The following is a 13,511-nucleotide window of genomic DNA, read 5'->3' as shown; positions in this document are numbered from 1 at the left end:
TAACATTAAATTATATTTTAAAATGTATTCAATTGTATTTCTGGGATAGAATTGAATGCAAAGTTTTAACCATACTCCATTATCCATCATCAGAATGAAAGTGTAAGAATGCAAAACTCATCCTAATTATTATTAAAAAAAACTCATCTTAATTTTATCAAATATAATATGCTTACCAAAACTAAAAAACATGACCACTATTTGTGGTGGAATGAGAAACTATAAATATCTTGGAGATAAGCAAACATTAAAAAAAAACCTATTCTTTTTAGCAATCCACAAAACATAAACTTCTCTTGTGTCTTTTTTTATGAAGATATAATCATGTTAATGCCTTTCATTTTACATTTTAAAATAAATATTGATTGTCTTTTTTTCTTTTTCTTTTTTGTAATATATTTTTAACAACTATTGTCTATAATAAATTTTGATATTTATTGATAAAATTTAATTTATTAAATGATTTGACAAATTTTCAATGTCATATATGACTCAAAAGTGGAAAAACAATCAATACAACAATCACAATTCAACAAAAAATGGAAATAGATAAATAGAGAAAAAACTAAAGTGTCGTATTTCCTTTCAAATCTACAAAATGTATAAAAAAAGATTTCTTTTGGTTGTCATGTTCACTTTATATAAATTAGAATTTCAAACTTATATGTAAGTAAATATAATTTCAATGTATAAATTAAAATACATCTTAAGTTTTTTAAGAAGACACATTTACCAAAATTTAAATGAGACCACTATTTATCATGGAACGTAGAGATGAGAAATATTGGCAAGAAATACCAATACAAGAAAAACAAAACATGCTTATCAAAACTTTAAAATTGACTGATTATATAAGTCAACTTAAAAAGAAACAAATAATTTAGACAGCGTGTTCCCTTTCAAATTACATCTTTTTGAAAATGCACGAAAGCGTGAAGAGATACTCTCTATAGATTGTCTTATTCACTGGTAGAATCTAAGATTACATCTATATATGTATTATGTATATAATAATTATTCTATTAATTAAAGTATATCCTAATCTTTTCAAACAAAACATGTTTCCGAGATGAATATTTCGAAGAGAAAAAAGAAACCCCAATAAAAATGGTCCACAAAACGGGTAAGAAAACATTCGTGTCTGTCCGTTGTCATACCCAATATATTCAAATTCCCACGATCAACTAGAAATCAGATATATACCGTACTTATCAAAATAAGTCTTAGAATTTATCAACCAAAAATAGCGGGGAAACGACCCAGAGACTAAAGGGAGCAAAGTCCACTACTCTGCATTAAAGGCGAGCAAATTCAAGAAGCCTGCATTTTGTTTTTCTTGGAAAAATTCCGTAGTGGCGAGGGAAAATTCTTTTTCGGGAAGCGTGTCATTGATTAGCAGAGGCTGAATGCAAAACACGAGGATGGGGACCTAAAATTTGGCTTCGCTATATAATTGGCATCAATCCATTTTCTTGAACTCATTCAGCGTCTTTGAGCAAGCTTCTTTTCACTGTTTTCGGTTGTACTTCTTCTGTGGGGAGAAGAAAGAAGCGGCGGAAGAAAAAGGGAGGGGAATTTTGATTTCGCCTACTGCATTGTTTAGTTATTTGCAAAAGACACCTGAAATTATATTTAGGTATGTTCATGTGGGTTGTTCTTGCATGCCTTTTGCTTCTTCTGGTGTAGTGTTCTGTGGTCTTGCGGTGCGTTGGAATTGCTGAACCAACTATTAGTTTTGTCTATTTACATCCTTTCAGTTAGAATGGATATCTCCATGCTCAGAATGATGGCCATGCGTTGTTGTTGGGTGAGATTTGAACTTAGGTTTATCTAGGACTTGCACCAGTTAAATTTACTGGATTGTATTTATTGCATTGCGCTTTTGAGTTCAATTGAGTAAAATTTTTTTGTATAATGTTTGAGATCATGCCATGATCTATCATCAGGATGAGAGAGCTGTAATTTATCCATTTTTTTCTTTACAGCTCTCTCATTTTAAGGATAGATCATGGAATGTGGTGTAAACTGTTATGCACATAAAGTTTATAAAATAATGATTAAATTATTGGGTGTCATTATTTATGGTATGTGGAAACCTAATATCTCTGATTGATTGTACTTTTCTAACCTATCATTACGGATGAGGCTGAGATTGTGCCCTGGGTGGATTTTGGTGGAAGGGATACTCCTCAGTCCTCGGCTCTTAGATGAAGAGGTTCTCTTAACGAAATAAACAAATTTTGTGTACTTTCACCTGGCCTGCTCTGTTTCTGCATGCTATATGCTTTGTTAAATTTACCTAGAGCCTACATCTTGCTTGGTCAGTTGGATTAAGATACAGGGATATTTGAATGTACGAACAGGAGTTTGAAACTGTGAGAGCCCTGAATGAATATGCAAGTTACTTTTGGAGATGTCCACTGTAAAGCCCAGTAGATTTTACAAATTATGGGTTATCATATTTTTGCTTTTGTGATCTCCACTATAAAAACCTTTAGCATACAGTTGTTTTCATTTGGATCTTTTCACCCTTGATTTATTGATGACTTTTTATTTACTTAAATTTGTTTGCCTTTGAATCCATAAAGATCTGGGTGCCATCGTCTGTGCAGGGATGAAATGATTAGCCCTTTTCAAAGGTTCCCATCTAAAGTTAAACTAAATCTTTCTTGTTTGTTCACTTTTCTGACAATTCTTGTAAAAAAAGATTGAATTCGTTCCTTTCTTCTGATCATAAGGATTGTTGGGCATTTGATGGTACAGGTGCTATTGATCCTTGCAAGGCGAAGGAGAACGAAACCTTGAGTTGGTTCAAGGTAAAGTGATTTGGACCGGATCATTGAGCGCGACTGTTGCAGTTTAGTCAAAAATGGACACCGACTTGAACACAGAATTGAAGCTCCTCATTTTGCAGTTTCTGAACCAGGAGAGGCTCAGTGAAACAGCACACAAGTAAGCATTATCTGTCTTATTCTGGTAATTTTGAACATTGTATTGTCTTGGCACGATCCTGAAATTAGATAGTGCAACTCTCTTTTTGTCTTCTTTTGTTGTTTACTATACTGTGATTTTGCATTGCCTAGGTTGGAACAAGAGTCTCGTTGCTACTTTAACATGGAGTACTTTGAATCACAAGTTCTGGCTGGAGAATGGGATAAAGTTGAGTGTTACCTCTCGAGTTTTACAACAGTTGAAGAGAATGACTACTCTAAAAAAACTTTCTTTGAGATCAGGAAACAGAAATATTTAGAAGCATTGGACATGTAAGCAGTATTCTCTATTGAAATTTGATCTGTATTAGTGCATGTTGGATGTGTTGTGAAATGAATTTCCTGCATGAACACCAGACCGGCTTATTTTATCAACCTCTAATGATTAAGAATTCAGATTTTTTCAGGCTTGTTCTATCGTGAAAATTGGGCTTTGTGTTATCTTTCATCTTTCTGTTAGTAGAAGTTGATTTCAAGCTTGTAGTTTAAATGTAAGGCTAATTGATGATTCTGTTCAATACTCGCATCTTAGCTACTGAGATTAGTGCTTTCTTTATACTCTAAAGCTATTCATGGTTCATATTGGAGAATGCTTGTGGATTTTGTTTGTTTATTTTCTAGTCGTTAAATATTTTGTGAATATTGTAGACAGTTATTTCAAGATTATGGGTTTCAGGTTATAAGTTCCTCAGCTGTATTTAAATAATGCAGTGCTGAGTTTTTAAGATGACATTCACAGAGTAATTTTACACTTTTCCAGGAAAGATTATGCAAAAGCAGTGAAAATCCTTAGGAAGGATCTTAAGGTATTTGAACACGGTAATAGAGACATTTTCAAAAAGCTCACATGCTTAATAACTCTGGGAAACATAAGGTAGTGCTCTGTTTTATGTTTGGTTTTATTCATTTTTCATGTTGTCCCATTGTCTCTCTTTTTCATATTGATTCTAATTTTTTAAACCATGATTTGCTTCAATGTAGGGAAAATAAGGAGCTTGCAAGTTATGGGGATACAACATCCCAACGGAAACAACTGTGTGTGAACCTGATAAAGTTTATTAAGGGCAATCCTCAAATTCGCAATAAGCTGAAATTTCCAAATATTGAAAATTCTAGGTTAAGGATCCTCATAAATCAAAGGTCCCACTTCTCTCCTTACTTTTCCTCAGTTTTCAAACTTGGTTAAAGATTTTCTGAAAATGTCCAAAGATATATTGCATTCACTGAAAATTATATCTTCAAATAAGAGTTGTTCAATGAACTACCTAAATAACTAGTTAATTATAATTGAGAAATAATCCAACACCAATCACCTTATTCCAGAGCTAAATCATCATAAACCTCAAGTAATGTGATTAGAATTTCATATGAATGGAGAAAATTTGATGTTCGTTAATCACTTTTTAAACTAGAAATATGCAAAATGTTTGAAAATTATTCTACCACTTTGTAGGTGCAGTTTTTGAATTAGGAACCCTATTAAGGGTTACAGAATGTACTTTAAGCAGGGATTGGTTCTGGTTTTTAATATTTTCTTGCAACTAACAAGTCTTTATATCCCCTTTTTTCTAGTCTGAATTGGCAGCATCAGGTTTGCAAGCACCCAGCTCCTATTCCTGAGATCAAAACTTTGTTTGTTGATCACACATGTGTACCTTTCGGTGGATCTCAAAACCACACAAATAATTCTATTGTTGAAGCAATTCCACAAGGGGTACCTCATTTACCTGCTCCTACAATTGTTGTAAGTTGTGTTACCAACCTGTATTTTTATTATTTTTAATACCCACCACATATCTTCACTGTTCTATTGTTTATCATTTAGATTCTGTTCATATTGTGGCTTTTTTCTCGGTTAAAAAAAAATTTCTCTGATTTTTTCAGCCATTTCAGCATGGAGTTGATCTCTCTGGTAGTCGTAGGTTGTTTCCTACAGGATGGATGGAAAATTCTGAGCCTTCCATGCCACATCCTCTTGTACCTGCAGGCACAGGGAATGTTTTTCCACCTCGTTATGCAGGTAAACATCTTGTGGTCTATAAAAAGTTATTTTTTCATTCAATAAATTTCCTAGCCATTCTTGAATATTTATTATGGGATGTTGGTCTCTTGATAGGAAATAACTTCTCTTTCTTAGTATCTGAGTTCAATAGCGTCTCCCTGCAGTATGGCAAGGAATAATCAACCAAACAGTGTTTATTTTCTGAAATGTTTTGATGCCTGATGGCTACAACAGGTTCGTTGAATCAAATCAGAACACCTACTGCAAATAGCACTGGAACTATTTATCAATGTACGAGTCCTGTACATGTCGCTAAACGTTCCCGTATTGGTCCATCTGATGTGGTAAGGAATGGCTTTCCATGTATGATGTAGTATTTTAAAGTTTCTTAATACTTGTAACCATCTTGTTCTAGTTCTGCACAACGATTTGCTTGGAACTGCCCTTTGATATCACTTCGAGTATACTATGACATTATAATCTACAGTTAAATAGCGTAATCAATGGATTAATATAGATTTTGTTTCAAATAAGATCTTCAAAATTGACATGACTGACAAACAGAGCTCGTTAATGTATCTTACAATAAGGAAAAAATCATAAGTATGTCAGCAAGGTTAAGAATGTTGATTCCTGAAAAATTGTTGTTAGGAAATGTCTGCTGCTGCCCAAACTTTTATCAGCATGTCTCTCAACCCCCACTGTCTGTATCATGCCTAACCCTGCCTCCTGCCTTCCAAAAATTGTTGATAGGGATTTAGTGCTTCAGCCACACACCAATGTCAATTTGCTAAAATCTCAAAAGCTTAAACAATTACCTACAGAGCATCATTTATATAGTCAAGTTACAAATGGGGGTCCTAACCGTAATTCTTCAAAAAAGGGACTAAATATCTGTCCTGAAACACAAGATATCAATAATCACATTTGCTACGTGATAATAAGTTACAAATGAGCTCTTCCTTGATTTTGATAAGAACTTTAGGCTTAGCCATTCTTTTAAGTTTATATCTGATCTATTTCCAAATATTATTTTGTAAGCTTTGGTGAAATGATTATTTCAAGCAGAGGTTTGCATTATTTAGAGCTAAGTTGTCCGTTTGGGTTTGGGGTCAGGTTCAAGTTTGGGTTGAAAGAAGTGGCTTGCCAGTACGACAAAATTTTGAAATGGGGTTTGGGTTTGTTAGTACAAAAGCACGTAAAACATCATATATATCTCTCTGTGTATGTGTATGTATATGTATGCATGTATGTATATGCAGCCTACAAGCATGAATTAAGATTACAATGTCATATACTACCATAAATACAACAAAAACACCATAAACTTGTAATCATAGCATCATATCAACATCAAAATATTAAAATAATAACATTGAGTTCAAGTATCATTGTTTTGACTTTCAGCATTTGGAACTTTATACCAAAGTTTCAAAGTTTCAATCATCTATATCAAAAGTCTGAATCTTTATCTTCTGCATTGAAGGCTTTGGTTGATTCACAAACACTGCTGATGCCAAGGGGATCAATTGCACCAATAATATTCTTGCTTTGCAAGTCCTCAAATGCTTCTTACATTGTCACTGTATAGAGAGATTGTTTGTTTGTAGTTTCCAATACCCTTCGCCTATTGAAGATATTGTTGAATATTTAAAATATAATTTACACTATAGAGAGCTTGCAATTAATTGGACAAAGGTCATTATCATTAATTGGATATCAAAATAACATTGGAAGAAATGTTGAGGGCCAGTTTAATTTGATGTAATAAATATCTGAGCTTCAGCAAATTTTGTTTTGTAATTGTTAAAGATCTTATTTAAATTCTGTAATAATTGTTTCTTGCACTAATTGTAGAATGTTTCTTAGTGGAAATGTACTTGGTTTGCTCTTGGTCTGCCTAGGGCTGCCCTGGTTGAGGGTTTGGCCTGGATGAACCAACCTAACTAGGTTCGGACCCTGTTTGAACCTTCAGGTGAAATGGACCTGAAACTGTTTCCCAACTAGGGTCCCAGGCAGGCTAACCATACTTCATAGATTTAGAGGGTCATGACTTGCCATAGAACTTTCTTTACCTATTGTCATTGTTATGTAATAATTATACCCAAAATTTAACATTTATTATTTTTATTTTGATCAGCTGGTGATGAATAGAGGACCAACTCAACCTCATTCTCAAGATGATCTTCCTATGAAGGTTGTCAGAAGCCTCGGCCAAGGCTCAAAAGTAATTAGCATGGATTTTCATCCTGAGAAGTCTTCTATTTTGTTAGGTAATATTCACTTGAACTCGCCAAAAGTTAATCCTGTATTTGAGAAGGTTCTTCTATCCAATCTATTACTTATTTTTTAATTATTAATAGAATGAAATCTATGCATATTGACTGTGATCATAATTTCAGTTGGAACAAGTACTGGTGATCTTGAAATTTGGGATGTGGGATCAGGAGAAAAGATAATTAACAAGATATTTGGAGTTTGGAGTCCCTTAGATGGCGCCAGAAAGGTGCATTTCCTTTTTCCTGTCTTTTATAATAGTAGAAATTCTATATTAGTTACAGGAGCATGTATTATTTATTGTTTGCATATCTTCTCAAAAGATCTAGTGTGGTTCTCAACAACAAAGAACTAACTTATACTTTTTCTTCCTGCTGTGGTGTGTTTAGTCTGGACTTTCTGTTGATGAACCAGTTGTCTCAGTGAGCCGTTGTATTTGGAGCCCAAATGGAGACATGGTTGGTATGTTGGCCTACCTTTATTGCTCTCTAGAATGTGTGTTTAGATATCATATTCTTCATCTCATTTTACTAGTCATGGCTCCTTTTGATAAGTAGACAAAGGTATTATAATAATAGAAATAGTTTTCTGAAGGATTTCTTTTTCTACGACCTACCTGCAGGAGTTGCTTTTTCCAAGTGTATCATACGCATATATTCCTATTTTGGGTCTAGAGAATTGAGACCACATCTTGAGGTTCATACACAGATTTAGAATGTGATTTTCTTCCTTTATTTCCTACTTAACAGAATCTAACAAAATTAGACTCAATTTGCAGATCAATGCTCATAACGGGGGGGTAAATGATATTGCCTTCAACTGTTGTAACAAACAGCTTTCTATTATCACATGTGGGGATGATAAGTGCATCAAGGTAAATCATACACTTATTATATTGACTATCAATAGTTATGTCCATTATGAGGACACATCAGTTCTTTCCAAGTAGGAGATTTGAAGTTTGTCAAGTATCCTATATGGCTCTGTGATAAAAGTACTTGAGTGTGAAGGTATGGGATGCGGCAACGGGGCACATGCAGCACACATTTGAGGGACATGAAGCTCCTGTTTATTGTATTTTTCCTCATCAAAAAGAGAACACCCAGGCATGTGATTCCCCGAAGTCTCTCCATAATCAAAAGAATGTGAAGGATAAGCAATTTAAGCAGAAAATTGAAATATTCGTTTCTGTAGATATTTTCTTTCCAAAATATGATTGCTTCAGCCTTAAGCTAAATAAACTCTATTTTCAAACAACGCTTATTATATTCCATTATACATTGCAGTTCATACTGTCCACAGCTATTGATGGCAAGATCAAAGCCTGGTTTTATGATGGTAGGGTGTCTACATTTAAGTATGATGTGCCTGGGACATTGTGCACAGCAATAGCTTATAGTGATGATGGATCGCGGTACTATGTTATGTTCTAAGATATAGTTCTCTGACTACAAATTATGGTGTTAATTCATTGATATTAGGTTTTTTATAATCAGTTCGTTAAATTCCTTGAGATGTTCTTTGATTCTATCTACCTTATTGCTGGTTTAGACTTTTCTCATGTGGAACAAGCAAAGAAGGTGAATCATACTTAGTTGAGTGGAATGAAAGTGATGGAACAATCAAACGTACATATTGTGGCCTTCAAAAGAACTCTGTTGGAGTGGTGCACTTTGATACAAGGAATAGGTTCCTAGCAGTGGGGGATGATTACCAAATAAAGTTTTGGGACATGGATAATGTCAAAATATTGGCCTTAACTAGTGTTGAGGAAGGCTGCTTGGAGGTAAACAGAGAATTGCCATAATGCCCGTTATTACAATTTTCTACAGTTATAAAACTTGTGATTTTATAAACGGCACTTTCCATTGACTTGGCTCTATAATATTTTACAGACCAATCCTCGCCTTTGTTTCAACAAAGAAGGCTCCTTATTGGCTGTGACAATGAAGAACAGTGGGATAATGATCTTAGCCAATGCAGATGGACTGCAGTTGATTCATATGCTGAATAATGAAGTGTATCATGGAATAAAGGTGCCTGCACAGTCACTGGTAACAAAGGTACCATGTTACATCATATGCTTATCATGTTCAAGCATGCAATGAAAAAAACAATATTAATATCAACTGCATGCAGGATACAATTTTAAGTCATGTTGCTTCTGTAAATGAAACCACCCCATTTTCTGGCGCCATAGGTAGCTTAGTGAAGATTCTTGCAGAAGCATCAGCGGTAAGTACTTTCACTTCTATTGTTATGTGGTATAGTGCTTAGATTTTGAAGTTTATGAAATGCAACGTGTCTGCAAATCATTTAAATTTTTTATGAAATACCATGGAAATGAAAGGTCATATTTGATCATACATAAAATTAATATTATTGTTGATGATAGTGAGATCCAAAATCTCAACAACCTCAATCCCATTCTTTTTATATGGATATTGAATGTGCCAGTGTTCAAGATTCTAAACTTTTTAAATATATTGGAAGCATTTTTATTTATTTATTTTAAACAATATTCTTCAAAAAGAATTTGAACCATGAAGTTATATTATGCTGTTTGATATTCAGTGCTCTAGAAGATCAATTACAATGTATTCTTTGGACTGTATGCTTTAAATAAAGGTTTCCGTTCAGCATTAAAAAAAAAAATGCAAACAGTCTTTATCTTATTTAAACTTAGAAGCAGACATTGATCCACACTTTTTACAGATGCTGGTCATGTTAAGTCAGTGGGGTGTATTGGACTTTTGAACTGCCTATATCTCTCAATTTGCTGGGGAAAACTAGATTATAAGACAGTGTCCAAGTAAAATTTGACCACCCCTTTCAACATTAGTGCCAGTGAATTTTGATGGTAATCCGATTTGATATAAGATAGTATGCAAGATGCATTTTTAATCCAACCCTTGATTATGATCTGATGTTTGAAAATTTATATTAAGGGGATGTGATTTAATTTAATTTTAAGGGATGCTTTAGTAAATGGCGAAACTGAGAAGTGGAGTACAGGGTAGCCTGTTTCAAGCTAGTTGTGTGAAATCATTCTACGTTCTTAATAGTTCTAGTACAATATCATATTTTCTCCATTCTTGTGACCTTCAGTTGAGACTGATGAATAAGCATCTAAAATAGCCATTTCTTGAAGTCCATAGTTAACTGCAATAACTGTTGCATGCAGAATAATGCTGATAGCAACCGGCCAACAGATGTGAAACAAACTGTTGGAGATGAGGATGTAAATGAGACAAAAAAAATGAATCTTGCAGGGGTGTATCGTTCATTCCACTATAGGATTCTTAAAATACCAGATGAAATGTCCAAGGAAAAGGTGAGCCCTCATCCTCTACATGCTAGATAAAACTATTAAGGCGAAATGCAAAATCTCGTTTACTTGTTCTCGTGTACCTCTAATTTTCCTTATTGTGCTCTACAGATTGTTCAAATACTCTATACAAACTCTGGTTCTAGCGTTCTAGCTTTGGACTCCAATGCTTGTTGCAAGCGATGGAAATGGGCACGTAATGAGGGGAATCCAATTGAGAAGGTGCATATTCTCAAACGGATGTCTACTTGGACTTGAATGGAAATCAGTTTATTTTAAATGAATCTATACATTTCATTTGACTGTATTAGGAACTTGTTTTCAGGTGACAGATCCCATTATAACTCAGTTATTCTTAAAGCCAGCTAGTTGTTCAACTGCAAATGATTCATACCACAAAGACTCAGAACGACAAATCTCGTGCATGGCTTTGTCAAACAGTGACAATCACATGTTATCCACTTCTGGTGGAGACGTGTCCTTAATCAATTTGCCAAAATGGGAGGTGAGTGATATGCTCATTATAAGTTTATTTGTAGTTTTATTGTTTACTTCAGTAACTTTCTTCATTTTTGATCAAGCATTTCTCTGGCTAGAAAATATGGCAATTTCCAATGCTGGTGCTTGTACTTAATCCCGTTAAGTGAATAACCTGTAGTTATATGTTGAAAACCTTTTTAGGGAACATGATTATGTAGGTAGAAATATATACTCTATGATTTGCAATCTTAAATTCAAGACTTCTCAGTGATTGATATCAGATTCCTAAATGCAATATTGCAAATTTAATGCAGATTGAATCAGTCTCGTTGCTCCCTTCCCGGCCAGCAACATCTTTTTGTCTCCATCCAAAGGATAACAATATAATTGCTTTTGGGTTGGAGAACTCGAAAATTGTAATTCGCAATTTGAAAAACCGAATAGAGCAGGTACCATGCATATATTGGTTTTTATGAACATTTAGTATTCAAAAGTTTTTCCTGAATTTCATTTATTATCTGGTTGCATAATGTATTAATGTCATTGCCCCGGAAAAGGTATTGGAAGGACACCACCACCAGAAGAAAATCACTAGCCTGGCATTTTCACTATGTTTGGATCTGTTGATATCAGCTGGAGCTGATGGTCTGGTAATGAATTTAGCTCTCTGAGAGTTTCTCAACTAATTTATATTTCTGGCATTTAAGTCGTGAAATTACAACTTTGACTGAGATAACTATTATGGTGGCAGCTCTGTGCCTGGAACCTAAATGGATGCGAAATACAGCAAGAGCAAACTGTATATCCACATGGAGAAGGGTCCTCTTCACCAGTTGGAATTAGCAAAATAAGTTTTCACAAAAATCAGGTTCACTTGCTAGTTGTGCAGGAGAACCAGATTGTAATCTATGATTGTTCTACATTTGATCAAGCATGCCATGTAAGATGCTACACTTGTATAAATGCTAAGATTTTAAATGTTAGGCTTTGCTTCCAGAGATAAATAGTTTCAATCTACAGTAATGCCTAGTTCATTCATGAAAACTGGGGTTTTAACATTTGAAGAAACAACTAATGATTACCACTTTCTTTTGCAGTGGCAACCTCATGATCCAATGCCTGCACCAATTTCCAGTGCTCAGTATTCATGTGACAGCCAACTAGTCTATGCCAGTTTCTATGATGGTGCAATTAGGGTTTTTGATGCGGATGCCCTAATGCCAGTTTATTCTATCTCTTCTTCTGCGATTTCACCGTCAGGCACGAGCAGGTACGGTGTTTCTTATGCAAATGTTATCTTTAACTCTTATCTAATCAAGGCACTGCCCATCTAACTCCTGATGGACGATCCTTATCTCACTACTTTTTTTTAGTGAATAGTGTATTTATCTAATTTTAATGAAAATGGCTACTATTCATCAAAAAAAAAATAGAAATTCTCTTGATTCCCATCATGAAAATAGCTGCTATGGCTAAAAAATTAATGGAACTTCTCTTGGTTACCCTCTGCAGGGACAATATCTATGCTGTTGCAATTGCAGCACACCCACACGAACGTAACCAATTCGCTATTGGTTTGAGTAATGGGTGTGTGTGTTTGATTTGGCTGATAGAATCACAGGGGGATGAGGCTGTGGGCTCACTTGAGAATGGAGAAGGTACTTCAGAACCCTCAACGAGCAACCATGGTTCAAAATTACCATAGTATAAAATGTTTATTTTCTGGAATAGATTGTGTAGAGACTTTTCATCTATTCCAGAAAATAAACATTTTAAATCATGGATTGTGGAAATCTGATTGCATTAATTACCATAGTAGCATGAAAAGTGATAGTACAAATATCAAGCAGCAAATGTCACACTGTATTGTTTCTGATTTGTACATAGATCAATAGTTGTAGCACTTTTTCTCGGGGGTATACGTACTCTAAACCATTATTTTCAACGAGGTTCTGCTTTATTTTTTGCTACGTACCATGTAAGTTATTGTAATGGCGAAATTCATCCTTTTGATCTAACCAGCGGCAAATATTTTGTAAACGATTCTTTTGCAATGCATTGTAATTCATTTCCAAAAATATATAAATTTGAAAGTTTGAGATTCTCAAGTTAAAAAATAATTAACCAAAACAATTTTTTAATTTTATTTATTAAGACTTATTTGATTTGACTTGGAATTAAAATGTTGAGATCAGATGAATAAAGAACTTTGCTATCATTTCTTGTCATAACATTTTTATATTGTAGTTGAAATAAGTTGGAAATTGTAATAACAAGAGCTCTTTGAGAATTGGAGTCCCTACCTTTAGAGATCATAGCAAGGGTTAGTAGTTGTGAGCATGTGTTCAGGAAAACATCTTGAAATGTTTAACAAAATATAGTTTAGTTAGTTAGTTTGTAAAATATAGTTTAAACAATATCTATTATTTATTAA

The 13,511-nt window shown here is 34.1% G+C and overlaps 1 protein-coding gene across 1 annotated transcript; it reads left to right on the top strand.

The window, feature by feature from the left end:
* The first annotated feature begins 1,306 nt into the window (after positions 1 to 1,306).
* On the top strand, positions 1,307 to 13,120 carry LOC149544306 (protein TOPLESS-RELATED PROTEIN 2-like). The gene is made up of 26 exons (XM_089796382.1): positions 1,307 to 1,636; positions 2,764 to 2,952; positions 3,084 to 3,263; positions 3,751 to 3,864; positions 3,972 to 4,130; positions 4,563 to 4,734; positions 4,875 to 5,010; positions 5,227 to 5,336; positions 7,133 to 7,265; positions 7,395 to 7,498; positions 7,659 to 7,731; positions 7,892 to 7,965; positions 8,048 to 8,143; positions 8,280 to 8,375; positions 8,556 to 8,683; positions 8,821 to 9,055; positions 9,165 to 9,332; positions 9,409 to 9,504; positions 10,454 to 10,603; positions 10,709 to 10,819; positions 10,923 to 11,102; positions 11,392 to 11,526; positions 11,635 to 11,727; positions 11,829 to 12,017; positions 12,175 to 12,347; positions 12,590 to 13,120. Exons 2-26 carry the CDS (start codon positions 2,870 to 2,872, stop codon positions 12,780 to 12,782), a joined length of 3,381 nt encoding a protein of 1,126 aa, XP_089652508.1. The 5' UTR covers positions 1,307 to 1,636; positions 2,764 to 2,869; the 3' UTR covers positions 12,783 to 13,120.
* Positions 13,121 to 13,511: the final 391 nt, after the last annotated feature.

The sequence above is a fragment of the Cupressus sempervirens genome, chromosome 8 (assembly GCF_028749045.1).
Source record: "Cupressus sempervirens isolate cs-2001-9-10 chromosome 8, ASM2874904v1, whole genome shotgun sequence".
NCBI classification, from domain to species: Eukaryota; Viridiplantae; Streptophyta; class Pinopsida; order Cupressales; family Cupressaceae; genus Cupressus; species Cupressus sempervirens.
Note: the sequence above shows the minus strand (reverse complement) of the source record. Positions and strands in the feature narration are given on the sequence as shown.

What these genes read in the sequence shown, in the direction of transcription:
- LOC149544306 (XM_089796382.1), top strand. Translation starts at nt 2,870, where the DNA reads ATGGACACCGACTTGAACACAGAATTGAAGCTCCTCATTTTGCAGTTT. An exon ending in CCTTAGATGGCGCCAGAAAG is followed by an intron (nt 7,499 to 7,658) that starts GTGCATTTCCTT and finishes TGGTGTGTTTAG; the next exon opens with TCTGGACTTTCTGTTGATGA. An exon ending in TTCTTGCAGAAGCATCAGCG is followed by an intron (nt 9,505 to 10,453) that starts GTAAGTACTTTC and finishes TGTTGCATGCAG; the next exon opens with AATAATGCTGATAGCAACCG.